The sequence below is a fragment of the Loxodonta africana genome, chromosome 6 (assembly GCF_030014295.1).
Source record: "Loxodonta africana isolate mLoxAfr1 chromosome 6, mLoxAfr1.hap2, whole genome shotgun sequence".
Taxonomy (NCBI): domain Eukaryota; kingdom Metazoa; phylum Chordata; class Mammalia; order Proboscidea; family Elephantidae; genus Loxodonta; species Loxodonta africana.
The window spans coordinates 94,914,107-94,934,406 of NC_087347.1; the positions used below are offsets into that span (position 1 = coordinate 94,914,107).

At 34.9% G+C, this 20,300-nt stretch overlaps 1 protein-coding gene across 4 annotated transcripts in view; it reads left to right on the top strand.

The window, feature by feature from the left end:
- The window catches only part of PRPF40A (pre-mRNA processing factor 40 homolog A), a 61,411-nt gene that overhangs the window by 31,854 nt on the left and 9,257 nt on the right, over positions 1-20,300 (top strand). For 2 of the 4 annotated variants that reach the window (XM_010586315.3, XM_010586316.3), the window contains exons 6-21: positions 1,487-1,597; positions 3,191-3,311; positions 3,552-3,605; positions 5,182-5,206; positions 5,904-6,278; positions 8,641-8,749; positions 9,207-9,271; positions 10,047-10,211; positions 11,268-11,376; positions 12,468-12,618; positions 16,452-16,585; positions 18,192-18,306; positions 18,476-18,579; positions 18,677-18,793; positions 19,129-19,266; positions 19,584-19,679. In XM_010586315.3, coding sequence (XP_010584617.3) covers positions 1,487-1,597; positions 3,191-3,311; positions 3,552-3,605; positions 5,182-5,206; positions 5,904-6,278; positions 8,641-8,749; positions 9,207-9,271; positions 10,047-10,211; positions 11,268-11,376; positions 12,468-12,618; positions 16,452-16,585; positions 18,192-18,306; positions 18,476-18,579; positions 18,677-18,793; positions 19,129-19,266; positions 19,584-19,679 — 1,989 coding nt within the window. The remainder of the gene's footprint in view (positions 1-1,486; positions 1,598-3,190; positions 3,312-3,551; positions 3,606-5,181; positions 5,207-5,903; positions 6,279-8,640; positions 8,750-9,206; positions 9,272-10,046; positions 10,212-11,267; positions 11,377-12,467; positions 12,619-16,451; positions 16,586-18,191; positions 18,307-18,475; positions 18,580-18,676; positions 18,794-19,128; positions 19,267-19,583; positions 19,680-20,300) is intronic. The other 2 variants (XM_003405843.4, XM_003405842.4) reach the window with 1 other exon arrangement.

Here is a 20,300-nt window from a genome sequence, read left to right on the forward strand (position 1 = left end):
AAATTTGAAGAAATGTATAGATCATTTTTACAACCTTCCTCCAAGGATATTTTAAGCTTGTTACCATCTGAAAAATTCTTGTGCCCAGAACTGGACCCAGTATTTGGATCTCATCCAGTAATTTATTTATGATACCTTGGAAAACTCTTAACCAGCCTTGATTCGGTCATGTCTGTTGATGTCTGAGGTTTCATTAGCAACTTTTAGTAGGTTCTTAGTATGGTTCTGTTGGGTCCTTATTTAAAAGTAAAACTATATTCTATGACTAGTTTCACACCAGCCCTTATCTAACCTATCTTGTTTCAAGGCATTTGGTTTCACATTTTATCTTTGTTAAATTTCTTCTTTTGATTGTTAGATACCGATTGTGTCATCTGAAAACCATTCTTTCCAATTTTGACAATGGAGCCCTGGTGGTACAGTGGTTAAGAGCTTGGCTGCTAACCAAAAGGTTGGCAGTTCAAATCCACCAGCCACTTCTTGAAAACACTATGGGGCAGTTCTGCTCTGTCCTGTAGGGTTGCTGTGAGTCAGAATTGACTCAACAGCAGTGAGTTTGGTTTGGTTTTGGTCATCATGGCGTACCAATTTAGAACTTTATCCAAGTTGGTGTAGGTATTCTTTGGATTAGAATGGTTGAACTTATTATACTACGTTAGCATTTAGTCCATATGTTCTTTTTTATCCACTAAGCGCAGATTTGCCCTGAAAGGTGGTCTTAGATATATGTGTTACAAAATGACCATTCTCAAGAGAGCCATCCTATCCATGTAATTTTAAAGACTAGGTATCCTGAAAGGGCCTCCCCCGGAAAGTATGTAAATTTCATTTTATGTTGAAATTTTTACCATTTAAAGTATACATATGTGGAAGTAAAAGTTAAGGTTGAATGACTAAGCTGAGTAAATAATGGCACGAAGTTTGATTAGGAACTCTGGAGTGCTAAGTAAGAGTTGAGATAGCACTCTAAAGAACAGAGAGGTATCCTAAAACAAGAGTTGATCCAAATTGTACTTTTTAAATACAGGTAGTCCCCGACTTAGGATGCATTCAGGTTTTGACAAACTATACTTAACAACCATCTGGGTTTTTTTGTACATCCTGTCATTAGCAATGTGTAGATATGTATGTGTTAAAATATATCTGTAAGTTAGTACTGACATTCCCAATCCCCAAAGACAAAGATCAGACTTATAAAGATATTGATAATAAAAGGCAATAATAATGAAAACTTAAAGTATTCGACTTAAATCAGAATCAACTTAAAACAGAGTTATCGGAACGGAACCCCATCCTAAGTCGGGGACTATCTGTATCGTGTTTTTCAATTTCCTACCAACTTGTATTGATGAATTATTCTAAATGACTTACACTGTCAGAGTATGCCCATTTATACTTTTCTTCATGTATGTATTGCTTTGAAACTATTAATACTGATACTGTCATGTTGTTACATAATTTAAATCTTTGTCTTTTTATCCTTTAGAAATCAATGTGGACCGAACATAAATCACCTGATGGAAGGACTTACTATTACAATACTGAAACAAAACAGTCTACTTGGGAGAAACCAGATGATCTTAAAACACCTGCTGAGGTAAAATTTTGAAGGCCATTATTTAGGTTAGGGAAAATTTTTTTTTTTTTTTAAGGATTATGTGGATATTTGACTATCCAAGGAGCAGTGCTGCTTACTTCCCAGAAGTGGGTGCTATAAAGGCATTCAGAGTGGAAGAAGGTTAATGCAGTCACACCCGTCAGCAGGAACAATAAAAGTCATTATCTTCTATAAACCCACTAAAAACCCACTGCTGTCGAGTCGATTCCGACTCATAGTGACCCTATAGGACAGAGTAGAACTGCCTGATAGCACTTAACCACTATGCCACCAGGGTTTCCATATCTTCTATAGACAGACTAATTTACTGATTCTGCCCCTGATCAGTAACACTTGTAGGGTGCAGTCAGTTTGAGAACGGTCGTTTAAAGAGTTGGGGAAAAAAAGACTCTTTTGCTTGCCCTTTATTTTTTAATTTACATTTAAAATTTTTTCCCTCTTTATCGCAAAACCTGGGTGATTTCAAGAGATGTTAGATTTCACCTCGTTCTTCAAAATTTCCGAAGGGGGTGGGGTCATAGAGATGAAATGACATTACCTACAAATACTTTCTTCTCTTAGAGCGGAAAATTAATGTCTGCCTCTTTGCTGAAAGTGCCTCCCCCCCGAAAGTATGTAAATTTCATTTTATGTTGCAAATTTTACCACTTAAAATATACATATGTGGAAGTAAAAGTTATGGTTGAATGAATAAACTGAGTAAGTAATATTGCATGAGGTTTAATTAGGAACTCTGGAGTGCTAAGTAAGAGTTGAGATGGCATTCTAAACTATACTTAAGTTGTTATCTAGCTGGTAGTACACTTTTTAAATAAATAATTTGAGAAGGTAAAAGTATTTTCCAGGCCATCACACAAATGAGCACAGCGTGCCTGGGAGGGAGGCTGATATTACGTATTTTTATTTATACCTTTACTGACTTGTAGAGAGTGATACTTCCTAATTATCTGTTTCCCCCAAGACACTTCGCCTAGATTTTAGTTTTCAGTAGCCTTCTTACACCACCCTGTATAAGTATTGACATCTATATTGTATTTTTATATTAGTTCATAATAGTATTATAACAAATTATTTGTCATGATACTGAAATGTAAGCATGCCTAAACCAGACTATGCTTTTCCCTAGATTTTGTTTTTTCCTACTTGTATTAATATTAGAGAAATCTGTTCATGAAATGTGGATGGTAATTTTTACCTGCAGTGAGGTATAAATGGTAAACACACAGGTTTTGAAATTCAGGTAGACCTGGTTTTGAATCTGCTTTGCTTCTTAATAGGCATATTACCTCAGACAGATTGCTTGATCTCTTTAAGTTGTAGCTTCCTAGTCTGTAGAATTGGAATAATAGTATAACATTTGCAGGGTTATTGTAAAGATTAAATAATACATTCAGATGACCTAAGAGAGCATTTAGTATGCATTCATTAATCGGCAGCTTATATTATGACCACTGTCTCACAAGTTTTAGAATTGTACAGGTTGATAATATACTGTATAGTGAAAACAGTGATGTGAATGATAAGTGATGCTTGATACATTACTATTACTTGAAGGTTTTTATTTCCTTTTAGCAACTGTTATCTAAATGTCCTTGGAAGGAGTACAAATCGGACTCTGGAAAGCCTTACTATTATAATTCTCAAACAAAAGAATCCCGCTGGGCCAAACCTAAAGAACTTGAGGATCTTGAAGGTAAAACAGGAAAAAAAATTCTTTTTATGTAACTTTTTTAAACATCCATAAGTCGTTCACATTGAAACAGTTAATCATTTCTAAATAGGATTGTACAAAGACATTATTTTTAAAAATTAAATGATTAGAATGTTTTAAATGGTGTAACACTTTAATGGGCTCTTATTTTGATGTTGCTCTAGCTTTCAGTTCTATAGATTTTAAATAGATTTTTATTTGATTTGATTCCACTGAAACTAGGATACCAGAATACCATTGTTGCTGGAAGTCTTATTACAAAATCAAACCTGCATGGTGAGCTGCTTTGATAATTCATTTTCTGTCATTATTTAACACTTTTAGAGTATGTCAGTAATGTTCACTAACCATGATTGGATAGACCTGCAGTGAAAGATTTCTAATTCAAAGAATTTTTTTTCATTTAAGGGTTATATTATAAATGAGCTTGTAGCCTTTAAAATTTAATCACTGGAAAATTGAACATGGTCTTTAACAATATTTCTGAATACAGCTGTCTGTGTTGGTGCATGTACAGGACATGCAACTCAGCCCCATTTATGGGTAGCAGATAGTGGAGAACCATGAATCCTTATCAGTTTGAGTTTTATTATTATGTGGTCAGACTGTAAATTTAATGCTGATTTCATTTTAGCATTACCTTGTAAAATAGCCTTGATACGTTTGTTATGGAAGAATTAAGGTAAGCAAATACAACGCCTCACTTACAAAGGAGGAGTTTTTCATCCTCCTCAACTGCTCAGAATACCCCTGAAAATCTAGAAATATGTCTTAGTATAAAACCCAGGGGTTAAGATGATAGCAGAAGATATATAGTAAGAATTGAGAATTTGGTTCTTCTACTCTCGTTTTTAGTAGAATATACTATCACAAACTATACCAGATTAGAATTAACAGATGATAAAAGAATGAGGCTAATAAAGTAGGTAGCAATGTCGAATGATATCTGACAGGAAGCAAAAAATAAACATTTTTAAAAGGCACTGTGGCTTCAATGCATTTACTTTTCCCTGTGTCACCTCATTAATTTAGATCATCACTGTATCAGAAATGCGTTAGTTTTTTACTGATAATACCCCCTTAAGTATGTATTTTGTCAGCCATCCTAAACAGAATCTCAGATGTTTTCCTTTAAAGGAGGATAAGACTTTCAAATATTTTCATAAAGTTAAGCATATATTATCACTTACACGGAGCATCTCATTCGCTAATGATGCTGAATAAATGAGATTCTTTTGATACCCCTGAAGAAAAATTTAAGTTAACTAGAATGAAAGTTACAATATTGAATGCAAATCTTTAACTCAGTTGAAATTATCTATACTAGCATTGGCTAATAATAATATTGTAGATAGGTCAATACCCAGTTTATTCATTTCATAAGTATCAAGCTCATTTTTGATATAACCCTACTACAGATAGTTGGCGTGCATAACTATTTGTCAATGCTAGTATATATGTGTTTGGGTTTCATGATATGAATTTGATCCCACTTTGAATTTAGTATTAAAATAATAATAATAATAATAAAACCAGTTCTATCCCTGGAGGAAATACTATTTTATTCCAGAATTACGCAGAAACTTTCAGGGACTTTTTGCAATAGCCAACAGCCTTTGGGAAACTAGCTTTGTGGGGGAAGGTTTCTTAATAGCTGCTGTTACCTAAATTTATTTTCATTCTTTAATTGGTGTCCTGGAACTTTGGAGCAAGCATTCTATACAATGATTTTTTTTTTTTTTAGTACTATAAATCCTATTGTGTGATACTTTTATCTCCTTTTAAAGTTTGTTTTCAGTGATTGTATTTTAAGAGTATACAGTAGATGACTTTTCCTTTTCCTCTTTAATAGCAATGATCAAAGCTGAAGAAAGCAGGTAAGCATTTTTGAATATCAGTACAGATTTAAAAATTTGGTCCACTTGTAACATCCTTGTTCTAGCTGTCTGTGTGCTTTATACTATAAATAGCATTTAATGTGTTAGTTTTTGTATCTGAAGTTTTGTTGAGGGGGGTGCACATAGGAGAGGGAAGTTCGATCAGGATATGTAAGTGATGCTTTAAAAACAACTTTACTAGACAATAATTACTTCAATTTGGACAGCATTCTTCAACAATTAAGATTGTTACTTAAAAAATGCACAATTTGGTTTGAATTAGTTTGCAAATGGATGCAGTGTTATATCTGTATTTCTTTTCCTCATGCTTTTTAAGGGGGGAAATGGAGAGAATTTAGAGTTTTTATAGAAGCGTACGATATGTTACTTTTTATGGTGTAATGTAGTCTTATTGATAGGGCATTTTGTAAATGCAGATAATTATTGGACTTTTGGAAATGGGAGACTTGCCTGAGTGCCTGTTACGCATTATCACCAGCATTTGCCCAGTTAAGTCAGAGACATATAGTTTCATTGTGTGGTTTTAATCTTTTTGAATGGCTTTATAGTTTGGCAGTACTGACCTTGTCCCCCCCCCATGATCATTTTTCTTATTTGATTTTATGATAATTAGGAACTAACTTTATTTGACTTTATCATTATAGTCATGAAATACTTCTTTTTTTTCCGTCTGTAGTAAGCAAGAAGAGTCCACTACCACCTCAGCAGCCCCAGTTCCTACAACAGAAATTCCGACTACAATGAGCACTATGGCTGCTGCAGAAGCAGCAGCTGCTGTTGTTGCAGCGGCAGCTGCTGCAGCAGCAGCTGCTGCAGCAGCCAATGCCAGTGCTTCCACGTCTACTTCTAATACTGTCAGTGGAACTGTTCCAGTTACTGAGCCTGAAGTTACTTCCATTGTTGCTACTGTTGTAGATAATGAAAACACAGTAACTATTTCAACTGAAGAACAAGCACAACTTACTAGTAGTACCTCGGCTGTTCAAGAGCAAAGTGTTGAAGTATCCAGTAATACAGGAGAAGAAACATCTAAGCAGGAAACTGTAGCTGAGTAAGTTTAGTAACTAGCTTACTGAAAATCAGTGCCAACTGCCAGTCTTTTGGTTAGCAGCCATAGCTCTTAACTGCTGTGCCACTAGGGTTTCCAGTTAGTGGACAGTAAGTGTTTAAATACTTCTGTGAATCAGAACACAAACCTCTAGATAATGAATTAATTTTGAGGCTAAATTTTGTTGGGTCATGTCACCAGACTGTTGGAAAACTAATGAACTGAAGCTTTAGGAATAGGTTGTGGTAGAGTATGGTGAGTGAGGCACAGATTTAAGGAGATGCCAACAAAACTAATCAAGATACACAGTATTTTAAGTAAAAATTGATGTAAAAACTCTAACAAAATAACCCAAATTTTGAATAAACACGAGACCAGTTTTATTTCAAAAAGAATACTCCTTTTGCCTCAGCCTCCAATATGTCTTAATACAGCACTGCTAGGGAGTGCTGGGGTTTGGTGTTGAGTACACAGATATCAGCTGTAGAAGTTAAGGAAGCCCTGCCAGATAGAGCACTAAAATTGTTTTATTGCTTCCTTGGCTATTGGTGTTTTCTGGTTTTCAGTCTCCTACATACCAATAAGAAAAAAGTACAAACAGTTTTGTAGAAAAATGCATTAAGGGTAAGAAAAGGAAATTAGCCAAAAAAGAAATACAGTTGTCTGGTAAGTATATGTAAAGTTATAATGATAATTAAAGACAAATTAACAATAATATTAGGATTATTTTTCTACCATTTGAGCAAGAATCAAGTAGACAAAAGTAAACAAGATTACAGGGTATAGGAAAACTCACCACTGTCCTAAATTGGTACAGCTTTTTAATAAAACAAAATAGCTGTATCTGTTTAAACTTTGTATGTACTTGACTAATCCGTAATCTAGTACAGTTTCGCAGGGGTATGCTTTATGCAGCTATCTAGTAATACTTCACAGTGCCACACTTTATGCAGCTGTAAGATACGTGGTCGAGCTCTCTTGTAAAGGTATCCACATGTATAAAAAAGAAAATATGAACCATGATCTCAAGATCCTAACATGATAATCCATCTTGATATTTAAGCGTATTGCTTTCATCTTCCACCCTTTTCTTTATGTTCGTTTGTTTCAATTATGGAAATTCCCCAAAGTGAAAATAGCCTTATAATTTTTTCTGATTAGAAGTTTTAGAAAGAAATCTAGATGACATATTTGAAGACATAAAAGAGAAATTGTTAATATTTTCTGTCCTGCCCTTTTTATGTTAAAAAAAAAAGCATGTAGAGATACATAATGTGTGTGTATATGAGAGACATCTTCCACATTGATAGAGGTATATAGCCTATCATGTTGAATGATGACATGGTGTTACTGTTTCCATATGCATGTATTTAATTATTCTACTGATAGACGTTTAGGTTTTTTGAATAACATTCTTTTACCAGTTTTTCACATTTAATCATATTTTTTTCACAATTGCTTTTCCTGATTTTAACAAGCATGTGTCATCTGCTTTTTTTTCTTCTAGCATTTCCTTATTATATTGCCTGGATCATTATAATAAGCTTTTGGTTTTAAGAATCTTCCTATGCTCTTGCATAAACGTTATAAGCATGATTTTCCATTGCTCTAGTTTCTTTCCAATATTTTTTTTCTGCTAATTTTAAATAGATTTCCCATAATGAAGTTACTTGATTTAAAAGATACGAGTATTTTTATTATTTCTGTTTAGTGCCTGCTCCAGCCTCTTCCCCTAAGTTGGAGAAAGATTTCAAGGTTTATATAACTTTTTTTTTTTTTCTTTAATTTCAGAGAGACCCCATACAGCAAGCATAGCTGATAATTCTTAGTTGTGTTAATTTTTTCTTTGAGATTAAGGTTTGGCATACTTTTTCTATAAAAGGTCACATAGTAAATGTTTTTGGCTTTGTGAGTTACACAGTCTCTGCAGCTGTTCAACTCTGCTGTGGCAGCACGAAATCAGCCATAAACTATGAAAACAAATACATGTGGCTGTGTTCCACTGAAAGTATATTTACAAAAGTGACCTTGATTTAAATTGAGCTTTACATCATATTTATATTCACACACATTTGCACAAATGCTGAGTTATTTTAAGCCATTTGAAAGTATTAAGCAGTGAACTAGTGGAGCTACTTTTTTAGTGCAATTAAATATTACCGCAACACAGGGTCAGAAAAATTATTACTCTTTTATTTTGTTTTTGTCTTCAAATATGTTTTTACTGTTCACGTAGGAGAGTTTATTCTTAAATTGTCAAATTTTAGCTCAACACCGAACATTTAAATATTGATCAATGAAGGTATTGTTAAATGAGGCAAACGTGTATTTAAATGATGAATAACATGTTTAAATCTCTCTCTAGTTTTACTCCCAAAAAGGAAGAAGAGGAAAGTCAACCAGCAAAAAAAACATATACTTGGAATACAAAGGAAGAGGCAAAACAAGCCTTCAAAGAATTATTGAAAGAAAAGGTATTACTGTATATAATAATACCAGCGTATTGATGGCTTTATTGAAAATATTAATCTCATGAACTGTTGTAATGAAGATGAACTAAATTTGTCTTGTTCTCTTGAACATTTTTTTGACCTTTACTTTAAATAAAGCTATTATGTACAGGCACTACACAAATTCCACCTTAGTATTTAATATGAGGTTTTTTATTTATAATAATTGTTTTAATCAGTAGTCTAAAGAGAAAGTATTTCATGCTCTGTTTAAATTTCAGTTCAAGTTTTCTTTTCAGTCTATAGGTATATTACACAGATTTGCCTTGCTTCAATAAAAGATTATTTTTTTAGAACTTTTTTCAAACTCCTGCAAAGAGAAGTGCTTGATGTTTGCAGTGAGTATTATACTTTGTTCCCTGTTGCATGACTTTTACTGTATTTGTGTGAAATATTAATTTTTTTTTTCAATGGTTTTCAGCGGGTACCATCTAATGCTTCATGGGAGCAAGCTATGAAAATGATTATTAACGATCCACGATACAGGTAATACCTAACTTTTTACTTTCTTTTCACTTTAAGTATAGCATGCTGACAAATTCAAAATAGTGAAGAATTATATGGCTTTTAACCCTTATTAACTACTCTCTTTTTTTTTTTAACGTCTGCTATAAACCAAAAGAGCCTTCTAAAAAAATAGACTTTTTTGGGTGGGGGGTGGAGTCCAGGTTTATAGAAAAACTGTACTTAAAGTAGAATTCCCATGTACTCCCTCTCCCCGCTGCATGCTGTTTCTGTTATTAACATCTTGCATTTGTGTGTACATTTGTTACAGCTGATGAACTAATACTGATACATGATTATTAACTAAAATCCATAGTTTTTATCAGCATTCACTTTGTGGTGTACTGTGGGTTTTAACAAATGCATACCAAAATGCGTCTACCATTACACATTGGTGTATTGTTTCAGTGCTGTCTTCATCCCTTTCCTCATTCCCCTGAACATCTCCAAACAACTGATCTTTTTACTGTCTCTGTAGTTTTGTCTTTTCCAGAATGTCTTATACTTGAAATTATATAACGTTTTCAGACTGGTATCATCCCAAAAAAGCCTTCTAAAAGGCTTATCATACAATATGAGCACCCTGATACAGATGAAATTAGAATTAGAAATGATCTTCTAAAACCATTTTTTGTCTTTAACTTTTGACTGAAATTTTCTTAATTTACGCATAAAAGTATTTGTATTATTCTTTCAAAACTAACATTTTATTATCCTGCCTTCATTTACTCTGAAACTGTATTTTTTCATTATTTAGTGCTTTAGCAAAGTTGAGTGAAAAAAAGCAGGCCTTTAATGCTTACAAAGTCCAGACTGAGAAAGAAGAAAAAGAAGAAGCAAGATCAAAATACAAAGAGGCTAAAGAATCGTTTCAGCGTTTCCTTGAAAATCATGAAAAAATGACTTCTACAACCAGATACAAGTAAGATTTTTAATGATGCATGTGGTATGTTTACTGTGTTTTTTCTTCATCATACTTTTTGCCAAGTGTGATATCTTATCCAGAGTAGACGGACATTCATTAAATAAAGTTAGATGATTATGTGAGTGTGGCTGTTTCATAAGGTAGCAGATAAATCAGTATTGGGATTTAATTTGTAGATTCATTGAATTATTTATCAGGCCTGAAAGGGAGAAAGATTGTATTTAACAATCAAAGCCTGACTCCCTTACTTAAGAATAGAAATAGGCTCTTTTCATTAAGTATGATGTTTTAAAAACTTGTGTTTATATATCAGTCTTAATTTTAGAGTATTTTATTTAAAATCATGGGTAGTTAAATATTAAAATTTTTGCGGTAATTATTAAGATCATTCTTCATATGAACTTTATTTTCCTCATTCTTCCAGGAAAGCCATAGTAATGGACTCATTTCTTTAAGTAGTCCTATTTTTATATGTTAACTAGATTTCCAGTAATTTAGTCTCATTGTAAATTTCATAGCCACTTTAACTAAAGAAATAGTGGTAGTCTAGGACTTACAAGACCTGTTGGTGTGGTGATTCAGTGGCAGAATTCTCACCTTGCCACGAGAAAGACCCAGTTTAATTCCCAGTCATTGAGGCTACCACCTGTCAGTAAAGGCTTTTGTGTTGCTATGATGGCTAAACAGATTTCAGCAGCACTTCCAGACTAGGAAGAAAGGCCTGGTGATCTGGTACTGAAAATGAGCTGATGAACGCCCTATGGATCACAATGGCCTGATCGGCAACTGATCGTGGGGATGGTGGAGGACTGGGGAGCGTTTAGCTGTATTGTGCCTGGGGCTGCCATGAGTTGGGAACGGACTTGACAGCAGCTAACAAGAGTACAGATATTGCCCATGGGAATTATCTTCTCTTATCTCTTGGGAGAAATACAGCCCTAAGCTGTTTAGTCTTTTTTCTAACTATTTAGCAGCTTTTTTTTATAATTCAATCATAATTTTTTTAGTTAGTTTTTACTGTTTATTATAACGTAACATTTAATTTTTTAACAGAAAAGCAGAGCAAATGTTCGGAGAGATGGACGTCTGGAATGCAATATCAGAACGTGATCGTCTTGAAATCTATGAAGATGTTTTGTTCTTTCTTTCAAAAAAAGAAAAGGTATTACTCATTCTTAATGCTTGTTATGTATAAATTAGACGTTTCTTCATTTTGATTAGGATTTATTGTATAACTTGTTCATTTTTGTGTTTAGTTTACCCAGTTTATGTGATACAAGCTTATTAGAAGTTAGGTTTAAAGATGAAATGGATACCTCCTATAATAATTTTCTTTAACCCTCTCCATCCAGCATAATAAGTAGCGATGTAGACTGGTGACTACTGGTTCATCCAGCTATAACTTGAATTCTCATTAGTTGGCTGTTCTGTGTCTATTTTGTAAAATAAGATACTTATGCCTATTTTAGAAAATAACTTGCTGTTTTTGTTTATAATGCATTTACTTAAAATTCTCTTTACAAGAACAACAGCAACATGTAATTATTTGTAGGATACTGTTTTAAAAACTCCACGACTGTTCATGCCCATTTCATTCTGTGCTGTTATGTTTTATATTATTCTGTGTTTCATGAACATATACATCAAGGAGCCCTGGTAGTGCAGTGGTTAATAAATGCTCACCTGCTAACCAAAAGACAGTTGTTTGAACCTACTAGCCACTGTGCAGGAGAAAAGACCTTGCCGTCTGCTACTATAAAGATTATAGCCTAAGAATCCCTATGGGGCAATTCTACTCTGTCTTGTAGGATCTGTTTGAGTCAGAATCAACTTGACAGCAAACAACAGTACTGTTACCAGAGACAGTTTGAACGTAGCTGAAGGTCATTGAAGACCTTAGCATGTAGCCACTGGGATGACTTGCCAACAGGAACTTTAGTTGTATACTGAGACTGTAATAATACGCAGTAGTGGAAACGGAGAGGAATGGGTACATTTTTAAGATTTATGGAGTGGAAAGAAAAAGCAAAACAAAGCGTGATTTCCAGAGACAGAGAGGTGAAAAATTGAAAGTAAGTATGGAGCCAGGTGGTTAGGCAAGAGCATTGGCAGAGTAAATAATGCTGATATTTAAGTAGATAACATTTGAAATTTGCTGGTGAGTTAGAATATAAAGAAGCCCTCAGTAATTGCAATTCAAATAATCATAGTTTCTTTGAATTTCAAAAAAGTGTGTTTATGCTTATGTCTTAGGAACAAGCAAAGCAGTTGCGAAAGAGAAATTGGGAAGCCTTAAAAAATATACTTGACAACATGGCTAACGTAACATACTCTACTACTTGGTCTGAAGCCCAGCAGTATCTGATGGATAATCCAACTTTTGCAGAAGATGAAGAGTTACAGAGTAAGAATAATGATTAAATGTGGGGAGAAACCATTTTAAACAAAGTTCTCCAGCAGCAGAGAATTATTCCCACTTTGTATATGAAATTGTCGCTTAATTTTACAGGAGTTTGTCCATTTCTGGAAAAGTATTTTGTTTACTAGTAGAATTTTTTTTCTAATTGAGTTTAATTCAGGACAAAATATTTTTCCAGAAATTAGCTTTATTAGATGATTCTTGAAATTGTTCGTCATACCTGTCAAACCTGAAATTATATTTTGCCATTTGTGTGTAGCTTGGTAAGAACCAAATCAGTTAACCACATTTTACTCAAGCTGTCTTCCCGAGAAAATGACTTGACTTAGAGAAGGCAAAAAAATGGATTAGAGTTACCTTACATTAGATTTCCCCAAGGACTGTCTTGTTCTGACTTAACCAGTTGTTCTTTTGGAAATCATAGCTTTCTTGGCTTCCCTTCTCAAAATCATGCTTTAGTAGATTTGGAATGTTGTTGTTAGGTGCCCTCGAGGCAGTTCCAACTCACAGCAACCCTGTGCACAACAGAATGAAACACTGGTCCTGCGCCATCCTTACAAATCGTTGTTATGCTTGAGCTCGTTGTTGCAGCCACTGTGTCAGTCCACCTTGTTGAGGGTCTTCCTCTTTTCCACTGACCCTCTACTCTTCCAGTCATTATGTCCTTCTTCAGGGACTGATCCCTCCTGATAACATGTCCAAAGTATGTAAGATGTAGTCTTGCCGTTCTTGCTTCTAAGGAACATTCTGGTGGTACTTCTTCTAAGACAGATTTGTTCGTTCTTTTGGCAGTCTATGGTATATTCGATATTCTTTGCCAACACCACAATTTAAAGGCATCAGTTTTTCTTCAGTCTTCCGTATTCATTGTCCAGCTTTCACATGCATATGATGCGATTGAAAACACCATGGCTTGGGTCAGGCGCACCTGAGTCTTCAAGGTCACATCTTTGCTTTTCAATACTTTAAAGAGGTCCTTTGCAGCAGATTCACCCAATGCAATGTGTCTTTTCATTTCTTGACTGCTGCTTCCATGGCTGTTGATTGTGGACCCAAGTAAAATGAAATCCTTAACAACTTCTATCTTTTCTCCGTTTATCTTGATGTTCCTCATTGGTCCAGTTGTGAGGATTTTTGTTTTCTTTTTGTTGAGTTGTAATCCATACTGAAGGCTGTGGTCTTTGATCTTCATTAGTAAGTGCTTCAAGCCCTCTTCACTTTCAGCAAGCAAGGTTGTGTCATGTGCATAACGCAGGTTGTTAATGAGTCTTCCTCCAATCTTGATGCCCCATTCTTTGTATAGTCCACCTTCTCGTATTATTTGCTCAGCATACAGATTGAATAGGTATGGTGAAAGAATATAACCGTGACGCACACCTTTTCTGACTTTAAACCAATCAGTATCCCCTTGTTCTGTCCGAACAACTGCCTCTTGATCTATGTAAAGGTTCCTCATGAGCACAGTTAAGTGTTCTGGAATGCCCATTCTTTGCAATGTTATCCATAATTTGTTAAAATCCACATGGTCAAATGCCTTTGCATAGTCAATAAAACACAGGTAAACATCTTTGTGGTATTTTCTGCTTTCAGCCAAGATCTATCTGACGTCAGCAATGATATCCCTGGTTCTACATCCTCTTCTGAAATCGGCCTGAATTTCTGGCAGTTCCGTGTCAGTACACTGCTGCAGCCATTTCTGAAGGATCTTCAGCAAAATTTTGCTTGCGTGTGATATTAATGATATTGTTCTATAATTTCCACATTCAGTTGGATCACCTTTCTTGGGAATAGGCATACATATGTATCTCTTCCAGTCAGTTGGCTAGGAAGCTGTCTTCCATATTTCTTGGCATAGATGAGTGAGCACCTCCAGTGCTGCATCTGTTTGTTGAAACATCTCAATTGATATTCCATCAATTCCTGGAGTTTTGTTTTTCACCGATGCCATCAGAGCAGCTTGGACTTCTTCCTTCAGTACCATCGGTTCCTGATCATATGCTACTTCTTGAAATGGTTGAACATCGACTAACTCTTTTTGGTATAATGATTCTGTGTATTCCTTCCATCTTCTTTTGATGCTTCCTGCATCATATAATACTGTCCCCATGGAATCCTTCACTATTGCAACTCGAGGCTTGAATTTTTTCTTCAGTTCTTTCAGCTTGAGAAATGCCGAGCGTGCTCTTCCCTTTTAGTTTTCCATCTCCAGCTCTTTGCACATGTCATTATAATACTTTGTCTTCTTGAGCTGCCCTTTGAAATCTTCTGTTGAGTTCTTTTACTTCATCAATTCTTCCTTTTGTTTTGGCTCCTCTACATTTGAGAACAAGTTTCAGAGTCTCCTATGACACCCATCTTGGTCTTTTTCTTTGATGTCATTCTACAACTCATCTGGTCACCCATGGAGGACAGGTTTCAGCTGAGCTTCCAGACTAAGACAGACTAGGAAGGAGGACCCAGCAGCCTACTTCTGAAAAGCATTATCCAGTGAAAACCTTATGAATAGCAGCAGAACATTGATATAGTGCTGGAAGATGAGCCCCCCAGCTTGGAAGGCAGTCAAAAGATGACTGGGGAAGAGCTGCCTCCTCAAAGTAGAGTTGACCTTAATGATGTTCATGGAATAGACCTTTCGGGACCTTCATTTGCTAGTGTGGCATGACTCAAAATGAGAAGCAGCCAGCTGCAAACAAGCAGTACTAATTGAAACCTGGAATGTACAAAGTATGAATCTAGGAAAACCAGAAATCGTCAAAAATGAAATGGAACGCATAAACATCGATATCCTAGGCATTAGTGAGCTGAAATGGACTGGTATTGGCCATTTTGAATCGGATGATCATATAGCCTACTCTGCTGGGAATGACAACTCGAAGAGGAATGCCGTCGCACTCATCGTGAATAAGAACATTTCAAGATCTAACCTGAAGTATAACGCTGTCAGTGATAGGATAATATCCATACGCCTACAAGGAAGACCAGTTAATATGACTATTATTCAAATTTACACACCAACCACTAGGGCCAAAGATGAAGAAATAGAAGATAAATATCAGCTGCTGGAGTCTGAAATTGATGGACCATGCAATCAAGATGCATTGGTAATTACTGGCGATTGGAATGTGAAAGTTGGAATCAAAGAAGAAGGATCAGTAGTTGGAAAATATGGCCTTGGTAATAGAAACAATGCTGGAAATTGAATGATAGAATTTTGCAAGACCAACTACTACTTCATTGCAAGTACCTTCTTTCACCAGCATGAACAGCGACTATACACATGGACCTCGCCAGATGGAACACAGAGAAATCAAATTGACGGAAAGGCTCAATATCATAATCAGTCAGAACAAGGCCAGGGGCCAACTGTGGAACAGACCATAAACTGCTCATAATGCAAGTTCAAGCTGAAACTGAAGAAAATCAGAGCGAATCCACGAGAGCCAAAATACAACCTTGAGTATGTCCCACCTGAATTTAGAGATTTGGGGTAGGGCTTAGAAATCTAAACTTTAAAAAGCTCCTTGGGTAATTCTAATATTGCTGACAGATTTCATTATGACAACTTTATATTCATTAATTTTGTTATGTGCATAGCCTTTGTTTCATCTTAGGATTTAGAGTATTTTAATGAGGTCTTCGTGAAACTCTGAAAGTTTCTTTAAAACTTCTCTATTTAGATAATTACAAGTCAATTTGAATTTAAATGTAAGGCTTTTGAAAGGTGAATTTGAATTTTATAAGGAAGTTAATGCACATTATCAAATTGCTTTCTTTACTGATATTTGAGATTTAAAAATTTTTTTTAAACAACACTTCAGACATGGACAAAGAAGATGCATTAATTTGCTTCGAAGAACACATTCGGGCTTTAGAAAAGGAAGAAGAGGAAGAAAAACAGAAGAGTTTGCTGAGAGAAAGGAGACGACAGCGTAAAAATAGGGAATCTTTTCAGGTAATAGAAAATGCCTCATCTTTTTCTTGCCTGGTTTTTCAAATATGTTTACCAAACCCAAACATTTATGTAAGTGGTTTTTGAGACCCCTCTTCCCTGATTTCTTGACCTAGGCTTTGTGGAGGATCCATACACATTTAACTCTTAAATTCTTTAATTAGTTAGGGGTTCACTTAGGAGAACAGTCTTTTTAAGCAAGGGAATATAGAAAGCTGTAGCAGATGTTGGCGTTTAAGGTGAGTATTGCTAGATAGGGTTTCAGTTGGGAAAGAGAAATAGCATGAGGGAATGCTGAAAAATTTGTGTGATGAGTCACTAGTAGTTGGTGTTTAGTCGTTAGCAAATGTAAGGATTACTATGGTATAATTTGGGGCTGGGCCTTAATTCTTAAACATCATGCCTAGGAACTGTGTTACATGCTCTGTATATAGGCTAGTGACTAATTTTCCCCTACAGGGTTCCCTTTTATTCTCTCAGTAATGGAAAATATCATGGAGCAATGAATTACACATTACAACAGATGTTTTTTGTTTATTGCCCATTTCGGTTATTGTAATAGCAGCTAGAGTTCATTGATTGCTTACTGTGTTAAGCAGAATGGAGCCAGAATTTGAATTCGTGTAGTCTTTATGACAGGGTTTCTTCTGTTAACAACTGTACTAGAATAAAGGCTACATTTAGGAACTTCAGTAACAAAGAAGTTTGTTTCTTCAAATAACTGTTTGGTCTAAGGTAGGGCACACTACCCTAGACCACTAGGGCCACCCCCTAGTCATCCCTAGGGCAGTGGTTCTCAAAATTCAGTGTGCATCCGAATCACCTGGAGGACATATTTTTAAAAACTCTCACCATTATGCTGAAGGTCACTGTCATGGATTGAATTGTTTCTGGAAAAATTGTGTGTCAACTTGGCTAGGCCATGATTCCCAGTATCTGGTTGTTCTCCATTTTATGATCTGATATAATTTTCCTGTGAGTCCTAATCTCTGCCTGTGGTTAGTGAGGCAAGATTAGGTTCTGTTAAAGAAAATTAAGATGGGATGCAGCATCCTTACTCAGGTCACGGCCCTGATCACCCAGGTAAGTGGAGTGTCCCTGAGGCGTGGCCTGTATCACTTTTTATCTTACAAGAGACAAGACACTGCCCAAGGACTCCTAGAAAAAGGTGAAGGGTTGCCAAATAGTTGAAAGGTAATTAGAGGCAAAATTAGATCTTTCAGATCCTTTGAGGATAAGGGAAAGAGTGAGTAAGCTCAGGCTTAAAAGAAAGTCTTTTCTTTGGTAAGAGAAAACTAGTCAAAAAGGGAGAAAATGAAGAAAGAATTGAAAGATGGGGGTTTCTCTCATTTTTTGAAGGTTTGGCATTCATGGAAATACATATGAATAGTTAAGAACAATATATAAGGAAACAAAAAGAAGGAAGGAGGTGAGGGAAAGGAAATACTGAGTTGGATCTAAGCCTGGAGAGTTTTTTTTTAATGTTTGGCTATATATATGACATTGATACAAGAGTTTTAAATATTGCTAAGTTTTTAACTTATATTTTTATTACATTAATATTTTAATGTACTCAAAGATGACTTTTCAAATATAATGGCCTTTTCAGATATTTTTAGATGAATTGCATGAACATGGACAGCTGCATTCTATGTCATCTTGGATGGAATTGTATCCAACGATTAGCTCTGACATTAGATTCACTAATATGCTTGGTCAGCCTGGTGAGATTCATTTCTTTCCTAATTTATACTTATGACAGTAGTTGGAATGGAACAAAGGGAGGTCATTGTGTTGGGGGGAGAGGGGGTGCTTTTTTATGTTTCGTTTTTGTTTTATAAACAAAAAAGTAATTGCAGCTCTTTGGTTAGAGCTAGCTTTTGACTTCTTTAGTTTTTTCATTAGGATCAACTGCACTTGACCTTTTCAAGTTTTATGTTGAGGATCTTAAAGCACGATATCATGATGAGAAGAAGATAATAAAAGACATTCTAAAGGTAAGTAATTTATTAATACTTCTTAACTCGTGTATGTTCTAAATGCTGGTACTCTTTTCCTTTGATATGCGTACTAACAAAATTTCTGTTTTTTTAGGATAAAGGATTTGTAGTTGAGGTGAATACTACTTTTGAAGATTTCGTGGCAATAATCAGTTCAACTAAAAGGTCAACCACATTAGATGCCGGAAATATTAAACTGGCTTTCAATAGCGTAAGCTATCCTCTTTACTGTTATAAACAACTAGTTTTAATAGTACAGTTTCTAATATATTCAGTGAAAAGTATTTAAGTTGTAAGTTATTAGAGTGAGGGAATATGAATAAGATTTTACAGAGTAGTAGAGAGTTTTTCAAAGTAAGCTAAAAGAAAGCAGTGTGTTTAGATGATTGACTGGATGTTAAGCTTCCTTTGCTCAAATTAACTGGTCTTGTGGATAAATTGGCCCTTAACTTATAAATGGTGTGAGAATACTTTTAAATTAGGAATGATAATTTCAACAGGGATTATAATTGTACTATTGCAATTAATTAAATGATGTTCTACAAGTTACTAGAAAAAGCAGAAGCCCGTGAACGTGAAAGAGAAAAAGAGGAGGCTCGGAAGATGAAACGAAAAGAATCTGCCTTTAAGAGTATGTTGAAACAAGCTGCTCCTCCAATAGAATTGGATGCTGTCTGGGAAGATGTATGTATACTTTCAAATTTTTCCTAATGAATTGTTTTCTTTACATTTGAGAATATATTTAATTTCCCATTATATAGCCAAAAGAATAAGCTGGAGTGATTGGTTGCTTAGGATATATTTAAAGTATAAAGTGTTCTTTTAAAAAGGACTCGGTGTTTAGAAGTATTTGTTAAAAATGGTTTGCGCTTTTGAAGAAAGGAAATAATAGACTTTGAGGGTACTGTCACAATCTTCACTTGTGTTAGGATTCCTTTTAGGCATATTTGTTACACCTGTTTTTGGTACTTATGTATTGATTCCATATCTGAATTTTTCAGATCCGGGAGAGATTCGTAAAAGAGCCAGCATTTGAGGACATAACTCTAGAGTCTGAAAGAAAACGAATATTTAAAGATTTTATGCATGTGCTTGAGGTAATTTTAATATTGTCATAACTGATTCTGAAGTACTACAAAATACACAAAAATATAAAATTTGAATTTAGATTGATGAGGTTATGTTTCTTAACATGTGCTACTTTTATACAAGTGTAGTTACATTGTTGATCGGGGAATGGTTTTTTTCTATAAAACCCACTTTTAAGTGAAACTGTAAGCTCGATTAGAATATAAAGATTTATTTGTGGAGATTGTTCATATCTGTTTCATATTTTTTAAAAATTCTAGAAATTTAGCACCTTACCAGCCATACAGTTGCAGTCTTAATATTGACTAGTAAACCCAAAGAAGACTTAAGATCTTCTTGTATATCACTTGTTTCAGATACTCCAAATTAGATGTGTAGAAAGCCCAGAAGAGGTTCTGAAATATAATGGAATAAGATAAAATAAGTAATGATAAAACCTCAAGTTACTCCATTAGCTGAGTGAGGGTATTTTTTTGAATGTTTCAGGTAGATACTTGTATATAGTAAATACACTGAGTTGATTAATTATTATTTAATATTACTTGGTACCTGTGTAGGCCAGGTACTGTTCTAATTGTTGTACATACATGAACTTAATCCTCACAGCAATCGTATGAAGTTATAGACGA